The sequence below is a fragment of the Mus caroli genome, chromosome 11, assembly GCF_900094665.2.
Source record: "Mus caroli chromosome 11, CAROLI_EIJ_v1.1, whole genome shotgun sequence".
Taxonomy (NCBI): Eukaryota; Metazoa; Chordata; class Mammalia; order Rodentia; family Muridae; genus Mus; species Mus caroli.
In genome coordinates, this window is record NC_034580.1 from 102,932,977 (window position 1) to 102,950,961 (window position 17,985).

The following is a 17,985-nucleotide window of genomic DNA, read 5'->3' on the forward strand; positions in this document are numbered from 1 at the left end:
ATAGTCAAAGTTTCTTAACAATATAATGTCCTTTGGCCTCTTAGTACTAATGTTGCCTTTACTTGTTTATTCTTAGGATAGTTTGACTCCGTAGTCTAGGCTTCCTCGAACTCGCAGCCAGTCTCCTGCCGAAGCCCGGTGCTACGGGCAGTGGTCCTTTCGTGCAGGGCTCCGGCAGGTGCTCGCTCCGACCCCTCTACTCCCCTCGCGCCTCCCCTGGGCTCACGCCTCGCTTTCTCCCGCAGCCCCGCCGCCGCACCGAAAGCCCGACTCCCGGGAGACGCCAGGGCCACGCGCGCAGCCGCTGTCCGAGTTCGCGCGCCGTCCGCGCGCCGCCTACGCAGGACCGCGCGCTTGGCCCGACCCCCGGCGCCGGAAGATCCCGCCGCCCGCGGACAACCGCGCCGGCTTCCGGGATGCAGTGCGCGCGCCCGCGGCGCTTCCGGGCCCGCGCCTCGCGCAGGCGGAGAACCGCGCGTCCCCGCCCGAGGACTCCCCGCGGCGCGCGCGCTCTCGGGCCGCGCGACCCCCCGGCGCGCGCGCCGCCGGCCCCGCCCACCCGAACCGGCCGCGCGCCGCAGCGCCGCCGTCTGGGACCCCGCAGGCGCTGTCGCGGGAGGACAGGGAGCCAGAGACTCAGTCCTGCGCGCGCGCCTGCAGCGCGGACGCGGACGAGTGGGAGGCCTACTGCGCCAGCGAATTCGGTGAGCGCGCTGCACCCTCCCGGGAACCCGCGCGCCCGTCCCCGTCCTGGAGCTAGTTGTAATGCTTTTTCCTCCAAACCCTGTTTTTCCAAAGCAGCGGTGAATGGAATCGTGCACGACGTGGACGTGTTGGGCGCGGGCATGCGCCTGGTGACTCTTCTGGTGGACCCCGACGGGCTGTACAAGATGAGCCGCCTATACATCACTCCCGACGGCTTTTTCTTCCGCGTGCATATACTAGCCCTGGACTCCTCCAGTTGCCATAAGCCGTGTCCAGAATTTAAACCCGGTATCGAAATCCCGTCCCCCGAAAAAGCCATTCATCGTGTCCTTTATAATGCTACTGGGGACCTGAGTGCTGCAGCTTCTGTTGGTCACCCCAGCACCCAACTCCCTTTTCAAAGACCAGGTGTTGAGCAGGGCCTCACATACGCCAGGCAAGCATGTCATAAGTTACACTCCCAGAATTTGTCTTTTTCAGACAGGCTCTTGATAGAAAGCCTGGCCTCGAAATTCCGGTAATCCTCTTCCTTCAGCCTTAACATATGCTGGGTTACTGGTGGAGCTCAACCCCAGCTCCTTCGTGGGACAGTAGTTTAACCAATAGAGTTTAGATGACAGCAGCACCTTTTCAGCTCCCTCAAGGTGAGAATATTGGTTGGCACAGAACAGGCCAGCGGTGATGGTGCAACTCCAGCATCCAGGAGCAATTTGGAAACATGAAGGGTCAGAAGTTCAAGGTCATCTCCCCCAAGGCTAGCTTTGGCTAAAACAAGACAAATCCCCAAACATTGATATGTTGATACCTAGGTTGACACTTCTTTGTTTCTTTTTTTCTTTTGTTTTGTTTTGTTTTTTTGTTTTTTTGTTTTTTTTGTTTTTTTTTTTTCCGAGACAGGGTTTCTCTGTATATAGCTCTGGCTGTCCTGGAACTCACTTTGTAGACCAGGCTGGCCTCGAACTCAGAAATCCACCTGCCTCTGCCTCCCAAGTGCTGGAATTAAAGGCGTGTGCCACCACCGCCCGGCCCACACTACTTTCAAAATGAATGCCTACGGCCTTCTGTCCAGCACTGAGATGAGAAAGTCCTCTTCCGGGCAGTGGCGGTGTTGGGGTTACCTATTCTCACTTCTTCCTAGAGATGGTCTCGGAAGAATGCTTTGTTCTGAAATGTTGCCAGTCCGTAGGTTACCTGTTCTAATGTTTTCACCTGTTGCCAATAGTTTAAATTGCTACAAGCACAGCAAGGTAACGAAATTCAAGCTCAGATGTCATTGTTTCTTGGCATTTAGATGACACCGTTTCTCTTATGCTTTTTGTTCAGGAAGCAGGTATATTGTGATGGGCCACATCTACCATAAGAGACGGCAGCTCCCCAGTGCGCTGCTCCAGGTCCTAAGAGGGCGCCTGCGTCCAGGAGACGGGCTGATCCAGGGTAGCAGCAACTACGTGAAGAGGTTTAACCGAAAGCGGGAGTGGCAAGTTCGAGGTGCCACCCACACCCAGTGCATTTGAACAGGCCAACTTGGCACTTGGGGTCCGTCTTCACATGGCGGGAGGCTTCTGTGAAACAGGGCTACCTTATGGACTCCGTGTGCGGCTTAGCTCTAAAGCTGTCACTTTATCTACAAAATGCTGGCAGGTGTCCTCCAGGACACTGTGGGAAAGTCCCTCGAGGGCAGTCACGCACACAACCCAGACACCAGACTCTGTGGGTCAACAGATCACACCATTTTTGCTGTTTTTAAGTTATTTTAATTTAATACATCCCCCACCCCCCCAGTGGAGACAGTTCACAAAACAGTTCTCGAATTTAAATATACAACTTTGACTAGTATCTATCATGTGGTGTCAAGCCAGATTTTGTATTTAAAGCATCGAGTTTTAAATTCCACACAAGGGAGTAAGCACCCTAGTCATTTACATATGAAATGTCATATAGATCAAACACCAGCCAAGTGCAAAAACTATTACATTTCAAGGGCTAATTCAAGCAAAACACCATTCAAGGTGTGTTCCTGCTGTACCACACAATACAAGCCCCTGTGTATTGCCATGCCTCCTTGCTCCCAGCAACCTGTTTTGTGCCAAACTGGCATCGATTCCAGGACGTTTTCTGGTGTATCTGATGTCATTTTGATGTTAAGACCTGGTAATACCATGATTGTGTTTGCAAAGCAGTAAATCTTGCTGTGAAATCAGAAAGCACCTGGCTTTGCTTTGTTTATTTTTTTGTTTTGTTTTGTTTTTGCTTCAGGGATCCTAAAGATTTTCAGCGACAGCCCACCGGCCAGCTTAGTGAAACCGTTTTGTTTTGTGTGGAAAATCTTCAATCACTAGTTTAATTATTTTATACCAGAGTCCATAAGGACATACCGATTTTTCTTTCAGAGGAGCAAGCTGTGTTTCTGTTAATCTGAAGTGCTGTGAATAGACACTAAGAACCCAAGACCCTTCAATCCCAGCCCTGGTGAGGTAGAGGCAGGTGGATATATTTGTGAATTCCAGGCCAGTCAGAGCCACAGGGAGAACGGCATGCATGAAGGCTGTCACAGGAGGGACACAGGCTGACTGAGAAGCAAGCAGCAACAGCTTATAACAAAAGGTGTCGCTAGGCATGGTAATGTGCTTGGGAGTGTGTGTGTGTGAAGAGTTAAAGGCTAAACTAAGCTACATGAAAGAGTCTCAAAAAAGAAGCTGGGTGAAGTGGAACACACTTTTAATCCCAGCACCTGAGAGGCAGAGGCAGGTGAATCTCTTGAGTTCCAGGCCAGCCAGGGCTACAGTGTCTCTCTGGGGACAGTGGTAGAAGAGCCATGTGCAGTATGGTAACTGTTGCCTCCTGGGCCTTAGACAGGGACACATTAGTAAATAAAGGTGAGAGGTTCTATTCTGTGGTAAAGCATTACTAAGGGGTTTTGGTTTTGTTTTGTTTGCTATCTTTTGGTCTGAGGAAAAAAGTCACAGGTAGCCTTTGGCTGGTGCTTGCTGTGGAAGACAGATCGACTCCTTAAGTTCGAAGCTCCTGCGACGAACAAAGGGTCTTGCAGTTTCAGTGTAAATCTCACAAATCCCCAGTTTAAGGTCTTTTAGAGAATCTTCCAAAGATGAAGTGTGTCCAAATTCTTTATTTTTTTGGAATGCTAAGCATGCTAGTTTAAGCCTGTGATGCCAGCGCACAGGAGGTAGAGGATGGCCAAAGTCACCCTTCGATACAGAGGTGTGGCCAGCCTCTTCCAGAAAGGGGAGGCGGGGCGTGAGAAGGGGTGAGGGGAGGGGCATGAGTTGTTCTGATCCCTGATGCTTTTGCTGGGACTGGAGTCCAGTTCCCAGCACCCGAGCTAAGTAGCTCTCACCTCCCTGTCCGTCTAGGGCACCTCACAACCTGTTCTGGCTTCCTTAGGAGCAGTTGCCCACACACCTCCCTGCAGACACATCTACATGAAAACACCAGTCCCTCAGGTTCCATATACTTGGAGGTCAGGCCACTTCTTGCAGACGGCCTGGATAAAAATAAAAGCCATCATTCAAGGTTGGATCTGCAAGGCAAGGCTAGTGAGGCTTAGTCAAGGTCTGTTAGCCACAGGCTCGAGACTGGAAAAGGAGACAGAAAAGAACCCTGGTGATTCCAGGCTAGCAAAAAGGTGGGAAGAATCTTTTTTTTTTTTTTTTCCTTCAATATTCACACAGGACCTTGGTTGTAATTTCTAATTTTACAGAAAATTTTAATGAGCCAATCATTGTTGGCTCTAATCCCTTTTCCCCATTGATAGATTCCCCCAGCCCCACCACCTACCACCCCTTTCATGGATCAGCGCTCAAGAAGACTGAAGGGCCCTTTGTGCCTCTGCACATACACAGAGGTCCCTCAACAAGAAAATACTCCGTTGCCTTCAAGAGGAATTCAACAGCATCTGTCCTTTAAATAAAGCTGTGACTTCAAGGAGGGGAAAAGGACATTTTTCTCTTTTGTCTGTAGGACAACTCCCTTCCCCCTTTTTGGTGCTAATACTAGCTTTGAAAAACTGTCTCTAGAATATCCTATGGCATTGTGCAAGGTTCTTCTGAAATCATCTGAATGTCTGTGCAAGACTTCTTGCCTGCCACTTCCAGAGCACCCTCCTGACTTGTGCATGGTCTCTTCTAGTCTGAAAACACAGCACTCTGTTAGTTGAAATTCGGTCGATGGTGGATCAAGGTGCCTTTCTCGGCAGCTCACTGAGTGTGTGTAAAAACTCAAACTGCTCCAGGTGCCAAGGTCTCTCCTCCCAGTGTCCTTTATGCCCCCCACCCCACCCGGCCATTACTTCATTCAGGAGAGAACACTCCAAGTTAAAGACACTGCCTGTAAAACTGCCTCCACCAGGGAGAGTGAATTCTGGGAGCTGGAGAGATGGCTCAGCAGTTAAAATCACTAGCCGCTCTTGCAGAGGACCTGGGTTCAGTTCCCAGCATCCACATGTGGCTTAAGTAAGTATACTAGGGCTGGTGAGATGGCTCAGTGGGTAAGAGCACCCGACTGCTCTTCTGAAGGTCCAGAGTTCAAATCCCAGCAACCACATGGTGGCTCACAACCATCTGTAACGAGATCTGGTGCCCTCTTCTGGAGTGTCTGAAGACAGCTACAGTGTACTTACATATAATCAATAAATCTTAAAAAAAAAAAAAAGTAAGTAAACTAACTCCATTTCCAAAGGATTCAGTGTTCTCTTCTGACTTCCCAAGGGCTTTCAGGCATCCGCATAGTGCACACACACACACGCAGGTAAAACACTCATACCCATAAAAATAAATAAAATTTACAACAACAACAACAACAAACAAGGGCAAGGGATGACATTCTGAGTGTGCAGCCGCCAGCTTGGCTCCTATATCAGAAGCGGGAGAACCGCAAGAACCGCGATCTGACCTGACACAGATGGACGGAGACAGGGAGAGAAGTTTTATTTGCAGCTCTTAAGAGGACAGGTTACAGACAGCAGCACACTGGGAGGGTCCCACACAGCACTCCAGGCCACTCCAAATAGAAAAAGGTCATTTTTACCGTAGAAAACATCTCCAAAAGTTCGAAATTTCTTTGACCTAGCACAGGACAGTAAATACAAGCCCTGAAGAACCTGCACAGGAGAAAAAAGCCTTACCGCCGTTATGAAAATATCTCTTAAGAAATGGTCTTAAACTGTGAATCTGGAGAGGAACACAGGAAATGCTAAAAAATACTTTTAGCCAAAGAAATCTATCAAAGCAATACAACTTCTAGGCACAGAACCTGAGCCCTACTCATATCACAGATGTGCGTCGGACCACTCGGTCTGCCGGACGGAGCAGACAGCCTAACACTTTTATTGAGGAGCAGAAGGAGGTCAAATGAGATCTGTAGAAAAGCAGCTTTTGAAATAAATGTACGTTGAAAGACTAAAACTCCACAGTCTGATAAAACTATAAAATGTCTTTACATGGTGATAGAAACTGCAAAAATCTTTATACCATTAAGTACACAAATAAGAAATTAACATCTTCCTGGTCTCAGAAATCCACAACCCATACCCACCCCCCTTTCTGTACAACTTGGCAATGCCAACAGCTTCAGAAAAATATAGCAAACATTGACCCAACCAGTCATTGTTTCATTAGAAACTGCACAGAATCCAATGTCAAAAACATTACTTTATTTTTTTAGGATGAAATGTCCTATTACGTACAAAAAGGATTATTTAGAATTTTCTACAATTTGTTAAAAACATAGCAATCTATTGCCTACAGGTAGGAAAGCTCTTGCTGCAACAAGCTTAAGTGATTAAGCCCATATATGCTTAGATATATGAATAGATAGTACAGGAATACTGGACGTGGGCAGGTGCAGAATCACTTTGTTTCGTTAGGATGTGGAATTCTTGCATCAGCACAGTGCCTACAACGTGGAACATTTTTTTCTTTTTTCTTTTTTTGTAAACTAAAAGGACAAAATAGCCTGTATTTAACTACTTCCACCTTAATAGTTTAAGCAAAAACTTTGTTACCATATTGAGCAGTTAAGTCTCTTTAGCTGTAAGCATAGGCTAAAGTGACATTTTTCTGTACAGAGGGAGTAGGCTTCCATAGAGCATGTGACCCAGAAGAACCTGTACACCTGAGCCTGTCACAAGGAAGAATTTGCCAACTCGCCACAGTTTCCTTTCAAGAAACTAAGGGCTGGGGAAGGCTTTGCATAGCAGGGCGACACCAAATGCACAGAGGCGGCTTTTAAAAAACAAAAACTAGGTAGATTCTAGAACCCAGCAGGACAAGGCTAACATGTACTAGTGCAAAATGTAGGAAAACCTCTGCCAGGCAGCCTGACCCAGTTCTGGCTGGTTTTCACAACACAGCAAGCAGCTCCAAGGGGAGGGAGGGTGAGTGCACCCGCAGGAGGAAGATGCAGGGCGAGCCTGTCTGCTCTACCCTCTACCCTGCTCTACTGCAACAAACAAAACCCAAGGAACCCGGCCAGCACACACCCTTCATCCCACACAGGAATCTGCCTACAGTTTTGGAAGGTGGGGATGAAGGCAGCTTGTACTGTGTCATATTCCCGTTATTACAGGGATGACCAAGAGATGCAAGGGACCGGCTCCCTGGAGATTTTCTCTGATGTGGTGACAAGGGACTTAGGAAAGGGCCTCTGCTATTCTAGAGAAATCCAGGTCTTCCTGTCATTCCTGGTCTCTCCCCCGCCCCATTCCCCACAAAGGCTTACAGGTAATCATAGCGCACATTCAAAGAGACCTCCATCTGTGGGAGAAAAATGATCTCCATTTATTTCGATTCATATACATCCATAGTTGAATTTTAATACAAAAAGAAAAAAATTAGAATCTGACAATGTTTACAAACAAGATACCTTCAAATAGATTTTGCTCATTTAGCCTGGTGCAGAGTAAATGACAATTGGTACTGGTGTATTCAAGGCAACGAAGTCTGTAGTCCAGGACCACTTAGCCCAACCTTTCTGCAAGCTTCACTTGTGTCTCCCGTGAACAATAAACTCATTGTTGATTCCCAGTTGTGTGTGCACATGTGTACATAGCAGCTCCTTTCATAGAAAGAAAAGACACCTAGAGGTCGCCTTGTACTTCACCTACAGGAATCATGATAGGATACAGGGTGGATACACGGAACCAGGGCTGGATTTGTATAAGAAAAAATAATTAGCTGACAAATGAGGGCAGCAATAAAAAAGCGTCTTTTTTTTTGCAACAATAAATAAATACAGTCAAAAAGTTTTCTGTGAGACTCTAAACAGCTTCTTCACTGAAGAGCAGATGTGGCATTCCCACGGAGTTACACTTGACCCCATAGTATCTTTTTTTTTTTTTTCTTGCTTTTTCTTTTTTTTTTTTTTTTTTCCAATAAACAAAGTTCCTGCTTCTGCCACAATAGTAAAGCCATTTGCTCTGGACAAGACAACGGTGCCGTTGACTTTGCTTTTCCTTTGTCCGTTGGACAAAATTGGCCAAGAATACAACTGGACTGTTGTGACCAATATGAAGGAGGTTACGGTCTTGTCAGGAAAGCCTGACTGAAAACATCTGGCGCTTTAATTTAAATAGTTCAGAGCGCCAGACTTGCTGTGTCTAGCTTAGGTGACAGACACGCTGAGTTCTAAGGAGCTGTAGATTGCAGCTTGTTGTTATGAGACCTACAGAATACAGAAAAAAGGGGACAATTAAGCACCCTTCGTTTGTGAACCATCGATAATTTATGTGGCTGCCAAGGCCAGCCTGGGGGAGCCGCCGTGCGCTCTCCCTCATCCTTGGCAAGCAAATAGAAGAAAGTTAACATTTAAGAAATCTTTAAACTATAGTAGTAAAACTTTTTACTGTACAGTAAACATGGTAGCTCACTGGAAAAAGCCACTGTTTAAAAATATATGTATCTATAAGCGAATATATATTGTTTATTAAGATTCCACCATTTTCAACCAATGGGGCAAGTGAGACGTTTGCAGAAGCATTGCTGGAGGCAAAGGTGTGCGCCTGTCTGTTTACAACGATGCGCGGAGGGGGCTCGACCACAAGACAATAGGAACATTAACATCACATTTTTCTGTGCTGGTCCAGAAAGTCTTCCTCTTCTCACAGCTTTATTCACAGCTTCTGTTAGTGACCACATTACTGTACAGGTAGCAGGGCTAACTCAGCACTTTCTATCACAGTAGTGGGAAGGACAACATCTCAGGCATTCACAATTCTTTAGATATTGTCCAACATGGCTGCCAGAATAAAACTTTTATGTATCTACACATCTGTATTTAACATTAAAAAATTATATTAGCTAGTTCCAACTTTTGGGAGGGGATTTTGAGTTAGGCAAACACGTGGTACACTAAACAGTGACCCCAACATCCAGTTCTGATTCCAGTTAAAAAGTCAGACTAAAGATATCACAATCTGTAAGAAAAGAAAGAACACGGATGGTATAAATGATGAATCAGAACAGAGGCATGAGAATAATGTGCACACAATCTGGAAGATCACAAATTAAAAATGGGAGGTGTGGCCAGGGTAACTGCAGGAACGAAGGAGGGCAAACCAGGCAGTGGTGGCGCACGCCTTTAATTCCAGCACTTGGGAGGCAGAGGCAGGCGGATTTCTGAGTTCAAGGCCAGCCTGGTCTGCAGAGTGAGTTCCAGGACAGCTAGGGCTACACAGAGAAACCCTGTCTTGAAAAACAAACAAACAAAACCCCAAAACAATAACAAAAAGGATCACCTGTGCTACACTAGCCTTAACCAGGAGAGCATGCTACACTTCACACAGAATGCACTGGAGCACAGCTGAGCCAGCTTCTCAATTCACCTCCGGAAACTTGTTGGCAAGAGGTGGTCCCTTACTCCTAGAGGTCAATGTTACCATGTGTGTGAGCTTACTGAAGACCTGGGTTTGATATCACTCACTCTCCTCCACTCACACCCTAGTATGTTGGTAAGCTTTTGTCTCTTCTTCAGATCCTTGTTTTGCTACAAGCTCCAGGACTGCCTTTTCTCCTCTCCCCCCCCCTCCCTCTGGGATTCTGCCTACTAGTTTGGTAGCTCACATGGGACTCAAAGCACCCAGATTTTCCAAGGGTTTCTCTTTGTAGACCTGGCTGTCCTGGAACTCACTACTCGAACTCAGAAAACCGCCTGCCTCTGCCTCCCAAGTGCTGGGATTAAAGGCTTGCGCCACCACTGCCCGGAGGCTTTCCAAGTTTTAAAAATTTGATCAGAGGACTAGCTGTGCAAGCACTCTTGTGAGGGGAGCTGTAGCTCTGTGCTGCCCCCTGGGCCTTTCTCATCAACTGTGTTTGTTTTTGGAGAGGGAAGTCAGCTCACTTGACCACTCCCTACTTCCTCTCTGAGCCCTTTTCTTTCCCAGGAACTTGCAGTTCTGTCTTCAGTACCTCCTCAGGCTGACTTGAGAAGCCCAGGCCCTTTCTCTGCAGCATCTAGGCATTTGTTGAGAAAGGGGATTCTCAGCCTCACTTAGCTTTTTCTTTAAGTTCACAGTGTTATGCTTTTTGGACTCTGACAATTATCTAATAGCCGAACTCTTTTCTTTCCTTAGGCACTGCTATCTTGGGCATACCCTATTGTCTTCTGACCTGGACACTTGCTGCACATACTGGCTTTATAAATGTCCCTTAGTTCTAGCCATTCTAAGTTGCTGGGACCTCCTGTTTTCTGGACCAAAGGCCTTTTTCTTTTCTTCTCTCTCTCTCTGTTTTTTTTCCGAGACAAGTTTTCTCTGTGTAGCCCTGGCTGGCCTCGAACTCGGTAATCCGCCTTCCTTTGCCTCACAATTGCTGGGATTAAAGACACTTGTGACAACACTGCCCAGAGGCTTTCCTTTCCTTTTCTCCCTCCTTGTTTACTTTTTGAGACAAGGTCTCACGCTAGCTGAGATTAAAGATGTGTGCTACCAAGGAAGGAGCTGCCACACCAGGCAGCCAAGGCTTCTCTCTGTTAGAGCAGGCATACCTGTCTGTGAAGGCCCTTTCCTTACATCACTAAAAGTGTCCTGTATTCACTCTGAACTGTCTTAACCACATAAGCTGACAACCATGTTTCCTGAAGAACTGGGATGGAGTCTCCCCTTCCATGCAGACTGGCCATTAGTCTAATCCCTGCTACCCATAGGTGTTCTGTCCACCCTCTGAAAGCCTCTTTCAGCCTTGGCACTCAGGGACTATGGCATGGGATGTGTGTTGCTTGGTTTCCACCAGCCCCCTCGCCTTGTCCTCTCTCCACAAGGATGAGAGCTGCAGAGTGGAGGCTTCCACCCTGCTCAGCATCCTTATGTCAGCACAGAGGGGTCCCAGTGGCTAGACTCAGTGACTGACTGACTGATGGTCCTGCATAGCTCACTTTCTGACACTCATCTTCTCTGATCTTCTTTCTGTACTTTGCTCCAAGGAGCAGGCACGGTAAGGATTTTCATGATGTAAACGTTCATTGCTTACAGTTTTTCTTTCCTAATCTTTCTATCTTAGTCAGGTATTGCTTATTCTCAGTAATCTGTTTACCAGGATGCAGACGCAGTGCACCTGACAAGTTTCTTGGGACAGGATTCAGGGGTGTGTTGTCTGTAAAAGGTTCTCATTCTTTCTGGGCTCTACTTTTCTGCTCCATCCTGGCCCTTTCCTGCAGGCTGTCCTTGGGTATCAGCTAACCCTCAGAAGGATAGGTTACAGACTGGGTGTCCACATGGCAGGCAGGCAGGCACTGTGATGTGTCTGAAGCTAACTTCTCTGCTTGTGAGTTCTAGATACTCTTGAGTTCTTTAGTGTACCGAGTGGCATTATGGGAATGGTTCACTCTCTATCAGGGGAGGCTGGCCTGCCACAGTCAGTAGCAAGGCAAGCAGTCTCGCTAGCTTCGGTGAGGTAGACACCAGCCCCCCTCCAGCACACACAGATATGAGGATCGTAGGTTACTTTTCTCTGTGGTTTTCTTTGGAATTACCGTATGTGAAGTTCTCTGAGGTCTGCACTGGACTGATGAGCTGATCTTTCCCCACTCCTGTGAGAGTCCAGTGTGCTCTTTATTACAACGAGCTCATCTTTTAAACTTTACTATGCATGTTCCTACACTGTGTCTAAAATACAGCTCTTGCTATGACAGAGGAAATACACACACGCTCGCGCTGTCCCTGAGCCTCACCTTGGGCTCACAACCCCGATTCTCATACTCAGGATGGAATCTTGTAGGGATGGATGCCTGAGATGATGCCCAGAGACCCAGGTCCCCAGCACATCCGAGGTCTATACGATCTGAGCGCCTAGAGCTGACCGAGAGGGTGGGAGTAGGGATGTGGGGATGGTGAAGGATGACCCGCAAGGCTACAGAACAGCAGTGATAGAGCTGTTACCACCCAAGAGGCATCAAGCTCTACAGGAAGAAGAACTTCATGGGCTTGAGATGTGGGCTGGAGTTGAGAAACTGAAGGGAATGAAGGTCACAATAAGAAAAACTCATGCAGAGTTGCTCAGTGGTTTATGGCTTAGGACAATGGAGGACGTACGGACTAGCACAGCCTAGAAAAACACCTAGAAAGCCAGTGTTTGATGATTTCTAAGCCCAAGTAACTCCAGGAGAGCATCAACGCCTTCTTGCTGGTCCTCTCCTGGGTGGCTGAGGAGAGCAGGAGCCCCCCCGCCCCCAACCCAAGTCCTGCAGACAGACAGACTCCATGAAGGGCTTCATTTTAACCACACTAACAGACACAGGTCTTTTTTATTACTGTCGGCTCCCATCCTCCAGAGTAAACCACAATGCCATAGTCTTTTGTTTGTTTGTTTTTCGTTGCGACAGGGTCTTGCTATGTAGACCAGTCTGGCCTGAGACTCTCTGTATAGACCAGGCTGGTCTCAAACTCACAAATTTCCTCTGACTGCCATGCCTAGTGTAACCGTAACGTTGTGGTCTTGACTTTGTAGGAACAGTTTCTTTTATCTGAAGGAACAACTTACTATGACCACTCCACTGGCCGCCCTTCAGTAGGGCAGGACAGAGTTTCAAGAGTGACTTAGTTCAGCATACTGAACACCCGTGCTTACCTGCTGGCCTTGAATCCTTTCAGTTTCTGTACAAAGAATGATTCAAGAACTTCTGCACACTGGTAAAAAGGGGTGTCACGGGGATTGTAGTAACGGCAGTTATCAAAAATTTTGGTCATATCTGCCACAAACTCTGTCAGCTTTTCATAATACCGTTTTTGTATTCTTTCTTCCATGGTGGCAAGGTCTTAAAAACACAAAACAAAATATTTTCAAAGCTTTAAGGTCTTTCCCAGTGTGATCAGGGCCTGCAGCTCTTATGAACTCAACATGTGCTATGTTGAATCTTTCTGAATCTGCTTCTCCATGTCTGGAGGCTAGCTTGCCATTCATGAGAAATGTTCTGCTTTGGGTTCTAAGACAGTAATCCTGGCTGCTGCTAAGAAGGCTCTTTCATATTTAATTAACCACACAGAACAATATCCATTTATTCAACTGCTTTAAAGAAAACTATGCCAATTGGTTCTATGCATATGAAAGTATTTTTTTGTTGTTGTTTTGAGAGACAAGGTCTTTTTTTTGGTTTTTTGTTTTTTTGGTTTTTTGAGACAGGGTTTCTCTGTGTAGCCTTGGCTGTCCTGGAACTCACTTTGTAGACCAGGCTGGCCTCGAACTCAGAAATCCGCCTGCCTCTGCCTCCCGAGTGCTGGGATTAAAGGCGTGCGCCACCACGCCCGGCTTAGAGAGACAAGGTCTCTCTAAATAGCTCTGGCTATCCTAAAACTCACTCAGTAAATAAACCAGGCTGGCCTACAACTCCCAGAGATCTGCCTGCCTGTGTTCCAAATGCTGGGATTAAAGGGATGCACCACCTTACCCAGCAGAAATTGTCTTTATCTTTGAAAGTAGACTAAAATAACAAACACAAATCACTATGCACACTGAGGTTAATTACAATTCAGGGCTATGAATACAACCAGCAGCAGCAGCAGCAGCAGCAGCAGCAGCAGCAGCAGCAGCAGCAGCAGCAGCAGCAGCCTTGGCCTTTAGTAACACCCTGCTACCTGCCTCAAAGCGACCCACCAGTTTTGTTTGTTTTCCAGACAGGGTTTCTCTGTATAGCCCTGGCTATCCTAGAATTTACTCTATAGAGCAGACTAGCTTCAAAGTCAGAGATCTGCCTTCTTCTGTCTCCCACCATTTTAAAGTTAGTCCACACCATGGAGACAATTTAATGCATATTTATGAACTTTTAGTAAACATACAACTGTCTGGGAATGGTGGATACCAATATTGCCTGTGCCCAAGAGGCTGAGGCAAGAGAATTATATGAACTGGGCATCCAAGACTACAGAGTGTGACCCTATTTCAAAACAATAGGGAGTGGGGCATGACTAGAATATAATGTTTATAGTTTAAAGCCCAGACATAAATGGGTAACTTTAACTTTTTCCCATGATGTCTTGTAGCTCTGTATGCCCTTGACATGTCCACAGAGGAGGCACATTGTTCCCGTGGTAACAAAGGGAAAGACACAGGAAAGTACCCTAGCTCTTTGAAAAAACTAGGAGCAGTGGCTCACACCTGCCAGGCCTGCACGCTGTGGTCTGAGGAGGAGGACTGCTGGAGTGGGGGATGACGGCCAAGATGGACTACAGAACGAATTCTGTTTGCCAAACACCTCAAGACAAAAATAATTTAAAAAGTTGAAGTTGGCTAGTAAATTAAGAAACATTCAATTTCTTAAATCCCATGTATGTGCACTGAGCAGGAGGCAGTGGTGAGAAAGGAGTCAGCCCTCTGTTACAGATGATGCTAACCACCATGTATCTGGGTGCTGGGAATTGAAGCCTGGTCTGTGGGCAGAGTCTCAGCTGTCCTACCTGTTGGGCAATCTCTCTAGCTCCAGTAAATTCAACTTTTAGACCACACAAAGTCATCCAAATCATTATTCAAAGAGACTAACGCAGTGACTATCCTGGGTCTCAAGTGTACAAGACACTCTACCTCAGGCCTCGGATGGATCTCACAGAACCCTCCTTTCCCTCTTCTCCGTGTTCTCTCCTCTCTAAGAATACTTTGCTGGCAACAGCTATCTGGGACTGCTCCACACGTTTGGAAGTTTTTTTGCTTTGGTTTTGGAACTTCTCCAGCTGGTAGAGTATTCTGAAATATGACCTCATGTAGCTAGCTGCCACTCTTGGTACCTTCAGCTACAGCTGCTCTACCAGTGTTTTCTCTCCTGGAGAAATAAGGGTCTCCACTGCATCAGGCTGGGTTCACTGACTGCACTCACTGTCTGTACAGCTGCACGGTTCTCTACTCATACACAATGTGACGCAGAGGCTCCTGGGCCGACAGCTTGTTCATTTCCAGTGTTTAGCTGTCATAAACACTGTTGAGGACTATACACTTGTCCCATTGAGCTGCTGGCTCAAAGGCATGCATATGTAAATTTACTAGATATTCCCAGCTGGTGGTGCCGTCCTCTGACCTCAGCACGGGGAGGTGCACTCCAGGGTCAAGTCAGCCTGGACTAAGTACCTAGGAAACCCACCTCAAGTGAGCATCCCAACTGACTGACACAGTTACACCGCTGCCTGCACGTCCACGATACTCTCCCTCATCAGCTTCATGGTGAGAGATCATTGCCCAAGCCTTGGGAAACTCGTCTTCCTATTTAGTGCAAGCACTTACCCATTGGCTCTTTAATAACACCGTAATAATCCGGTGCATCATTGGGGTCTACGGGTTCAAGGAAAGGCCACGCCATCTTGTGGGCCTACAACAGAGAGCAAGTGTCACGGCTGTCAGTAGAAACACTAACACACATACACAGACACCAGAAACACACAGTATATGTATGTATGTATGTATGTATGTATGTATTACATATAATATATATGCTGCTATTATTCAGTTGCCTCATTGGATCAACAAACCTTGAAAATTCAAGTGAGCTTTATATTAGAGAAGTGAAATTATCCACACAAGGTGATTTGGGTGATAGTCAGAGATTTTCTTTCTTTTTTCTTTAAAAAAAAATATTTATTTATATTTTATTTTATTTATTTTATGTATATGAGTACACTGTAGCTGTACAGATGGTTGTGAGCCTTCATGTGGTTGTTGGGAATTGAATTTAGGACCTCTGCTCTTTCCGGTTGGCCCCGCTCGCTCCAGAAGAGGGCATCAGATGTGATTACAGATGGGAGACAGCCAAGTGTGCTAACATAACGTCCTATCTTGACACCCATCTCCAATAATCCCAATCTTCCCACTAGTGAGAAAATAACCAGACTTGATCAAACGGCTTTCTCATCTATGCCTACGTGATATACTTTTCTTCAAGAAATAAACTGAAAGGAAAGCAAACGGTGAGCACTCTTCAGTGTCAGGTAAGCAACAGTGGAGGTGGCACCTGTCTGTCAGTGTGTGGCAGTGTCAGATGAGCACTGCGGAAGTGGCACCTTCAGTAAACTTCATGTCACCGGCGTGTGCAGAGGTGCCCTGTGTCCAGCCCCTCTCTCTGAGGGCTGGGAGACAGCCAAGTGTGTTCACTGGAGAAGGGGAAGGTCAAACCTGCGTCCACAGTGAGGCAGCTGAGCTTCACTGTCAGACGCAGCGGTCAGCAGCCTCTCACCTGTAAGGAGCGCAGCACCCTCTTCAAGCCCTCATAATCTTTCTCTGTCAGTGGTGTGAGCACTGTCATGGCGTCCTCTGTCGACTGGCACTGTGGACAGACATACTCATCAATGAGATCTGCCTCACTTTGCAAGATGCCAACACAGCGCCCGTGGTACCAATTCTGACACCGATCACAGCCAATATAAAATCTGCAAGATCCAAAATGGAAATGTGAGGCCAAAGGACTGGCTGCTTCTGCTCAGACTTTGCTTTTACCCATCATGCAACTGAACACAGGCTAACCCTGGGGTGTAAGGTAATTTTAGCATTATTATTGTTTTACTACTTTTGAGAACGACATCCCAATTATTAACCAAGTTGTAAATATATTAAAAAGTATTGTGTGCTAATGGGGAACCAATCTGAAGAAAAGTGTGAAACATTTGATTGACTTTAAAGCTCAAAATAAGGCCCCAAACATCTTTCAACTAGTCCCGTATCAAATGAGTGTTCAGAGTCAGCGAGTTAGCAACAGCCCCAGCTCTTCCCAAAGGGTGCGTCGAGCTGTACAGAACACCACTTCAGACACACAGGCTGTTTTCCTCACATTACTCTGTGACACAGTGAAGAATCAATTCTACTGTTATAACCCCATTTCCCCCAGTGCAACTCAACCATTCACTAGGAAGCAACATACATTTTGAAGGAGAGGGAAAGAGGGAAGAGAGGAGAAACCAGAAAGGCTTTGTAACGTAGGTATAGACACAGCAGAGAGGCCCTGCTTTTCATTTTTAGGTAAGTGACCAATCGAGCAATGCGGCTTCCTGAATTGTCAAACAGACGCTCTTATCAACTCACTGTGACTCATCATAAGGTGTCCTGCAGATACAGTACAATTCCTCACTGCTGCCCTCTTGTGCCCGCTTACAATCATTACAGATGTACACATCCATTTTCTTAGCCTCCTTTTCTGTGATGCCAACACATTCTCCATGATACCAGTTAGTACAAAGATCACAGCCAATATAGAACCTAAAAGCATTCACAATGGAAATGACACTGTAGTGGTCATTTTGAGCTGCATGGTATGTAAATCTGTCTTCTCTACCCTGATTTGCTTTCTTACAGGATAATTTCTGCAATGAGTCAGCTAAACACCCTGAATGCACCAGTCTACCAGTGGCAAACACAGCATCTGACGCTGTACCAAGGGTGGACACATCGTCACTCACATCCATTTCAGCAGACACACTGTTTAGTGAAATATGGGTCTTAAAACATACTGGAATTTGAAAAAAAAAAACAAAACATACGGATGGTAATGGCTTCCTTTTAATGAATGTGTGTGAAACTGTAACAGGCACAGAAACCAAAGCCAAAGAATCAAAGACTTACATCTGTCAAACCTATTCTACAGAAGCCATTTCAATACCAGGGCTATTTCTTAGATAGGTTTGAAAATGTATCTCACAAACTAAAATTGGAGACAAAGCAGAGCGCAAACACCAAGGACAAGTTACAGGACAGGACATGCAGGCCAGCCAGGTGGAGAGGACAATGTCACACGTGCTAGGGAGGAAACTAGGAGAGGTCCATGTATGTAGTCATTCCTGCTTACAGAGCTTGGGGAGGGGAGGGG

The 17,985-nt window shown here is 46.5% G+C and overlaps 2 protein-coding genes across 9 annotated transcripts in view; one reads left to right on the plus strand and one right to left on the minus strand.

Moving 5' to 3' along the window:
• The first annotated feature begins 559 nt into the window (after positions 1-559).
• Positions 560-2,909, plus strand: C11H17orf58 (chromosome 11 C17orf58 homolog). 2 transcript variants are annotated; one of them, XM_021178004.1, is made up of 3 exons: positions 560-704; positions 802-993; positions 2,029-2,909. In XM_021178004.1, the coding sequence occupies exons 2-3, from the start codon at positions 846-848 to the stop codon at positions 2,217-2,219; spliced, it is 339 nt and encodes a 112-aa protein (XP_021033663.1). In that variant the 5' UTR covers positions 560-704; positions 802-845; the 3' UTR covers positions 2,220-2,909. The 2 variants fall into 2 exon arrangements, with proteins under 2 accessions (XP_021033663.1, XP_029339719.1); XM_029483859.1 differs by having other exon boundaries at positions 573-704; positions 799-993.
• A 2,716-nt stretch (positions 2,910-5,625) lies between these two features.
• The window catches only part of Bptf (bromodomain PHD finger transcription factor), a 100,915-nt gene continuing 88,555 nt past the window's right edge, over positions 5,626-17,985 (minus strand). For 3 of the 7 annotated variants that reach the window (XM_029483120.1, XM_029483121.1, XM_029483118.1), the window contains 5 exons: positions 17,205-17,378; positions 16,363-16,555; positions 15,417-15,501; positions 12,780-12,966; positions 7,477-8,382 (listed from right to left, as the gene is read on the minus strand). In XM_029483120.1, the coding sequence (XP_029338980.1) occupies positions 8,346-8,382; positions 12,780-12,966; positions 15,417-15,501; positions 16,363-16,555; positions 17,205-17,378 (676 nt within the window). In that variant the 3' untranslated portion in view covers positions 7,477-8,345. Of the gene's footprint in view, positions 8,383-12,779; positions 12,967-15,416; positions 15,502-16,362; positions 16,556-17,204; positions 17,379-17,985 lie in introns of all 7 variants that reach the window. The other 4 variants (XM_021175559.2, XM_021175555.1, XM_029483122.1 and 1 more) reach the window with 2 other exon arrangements.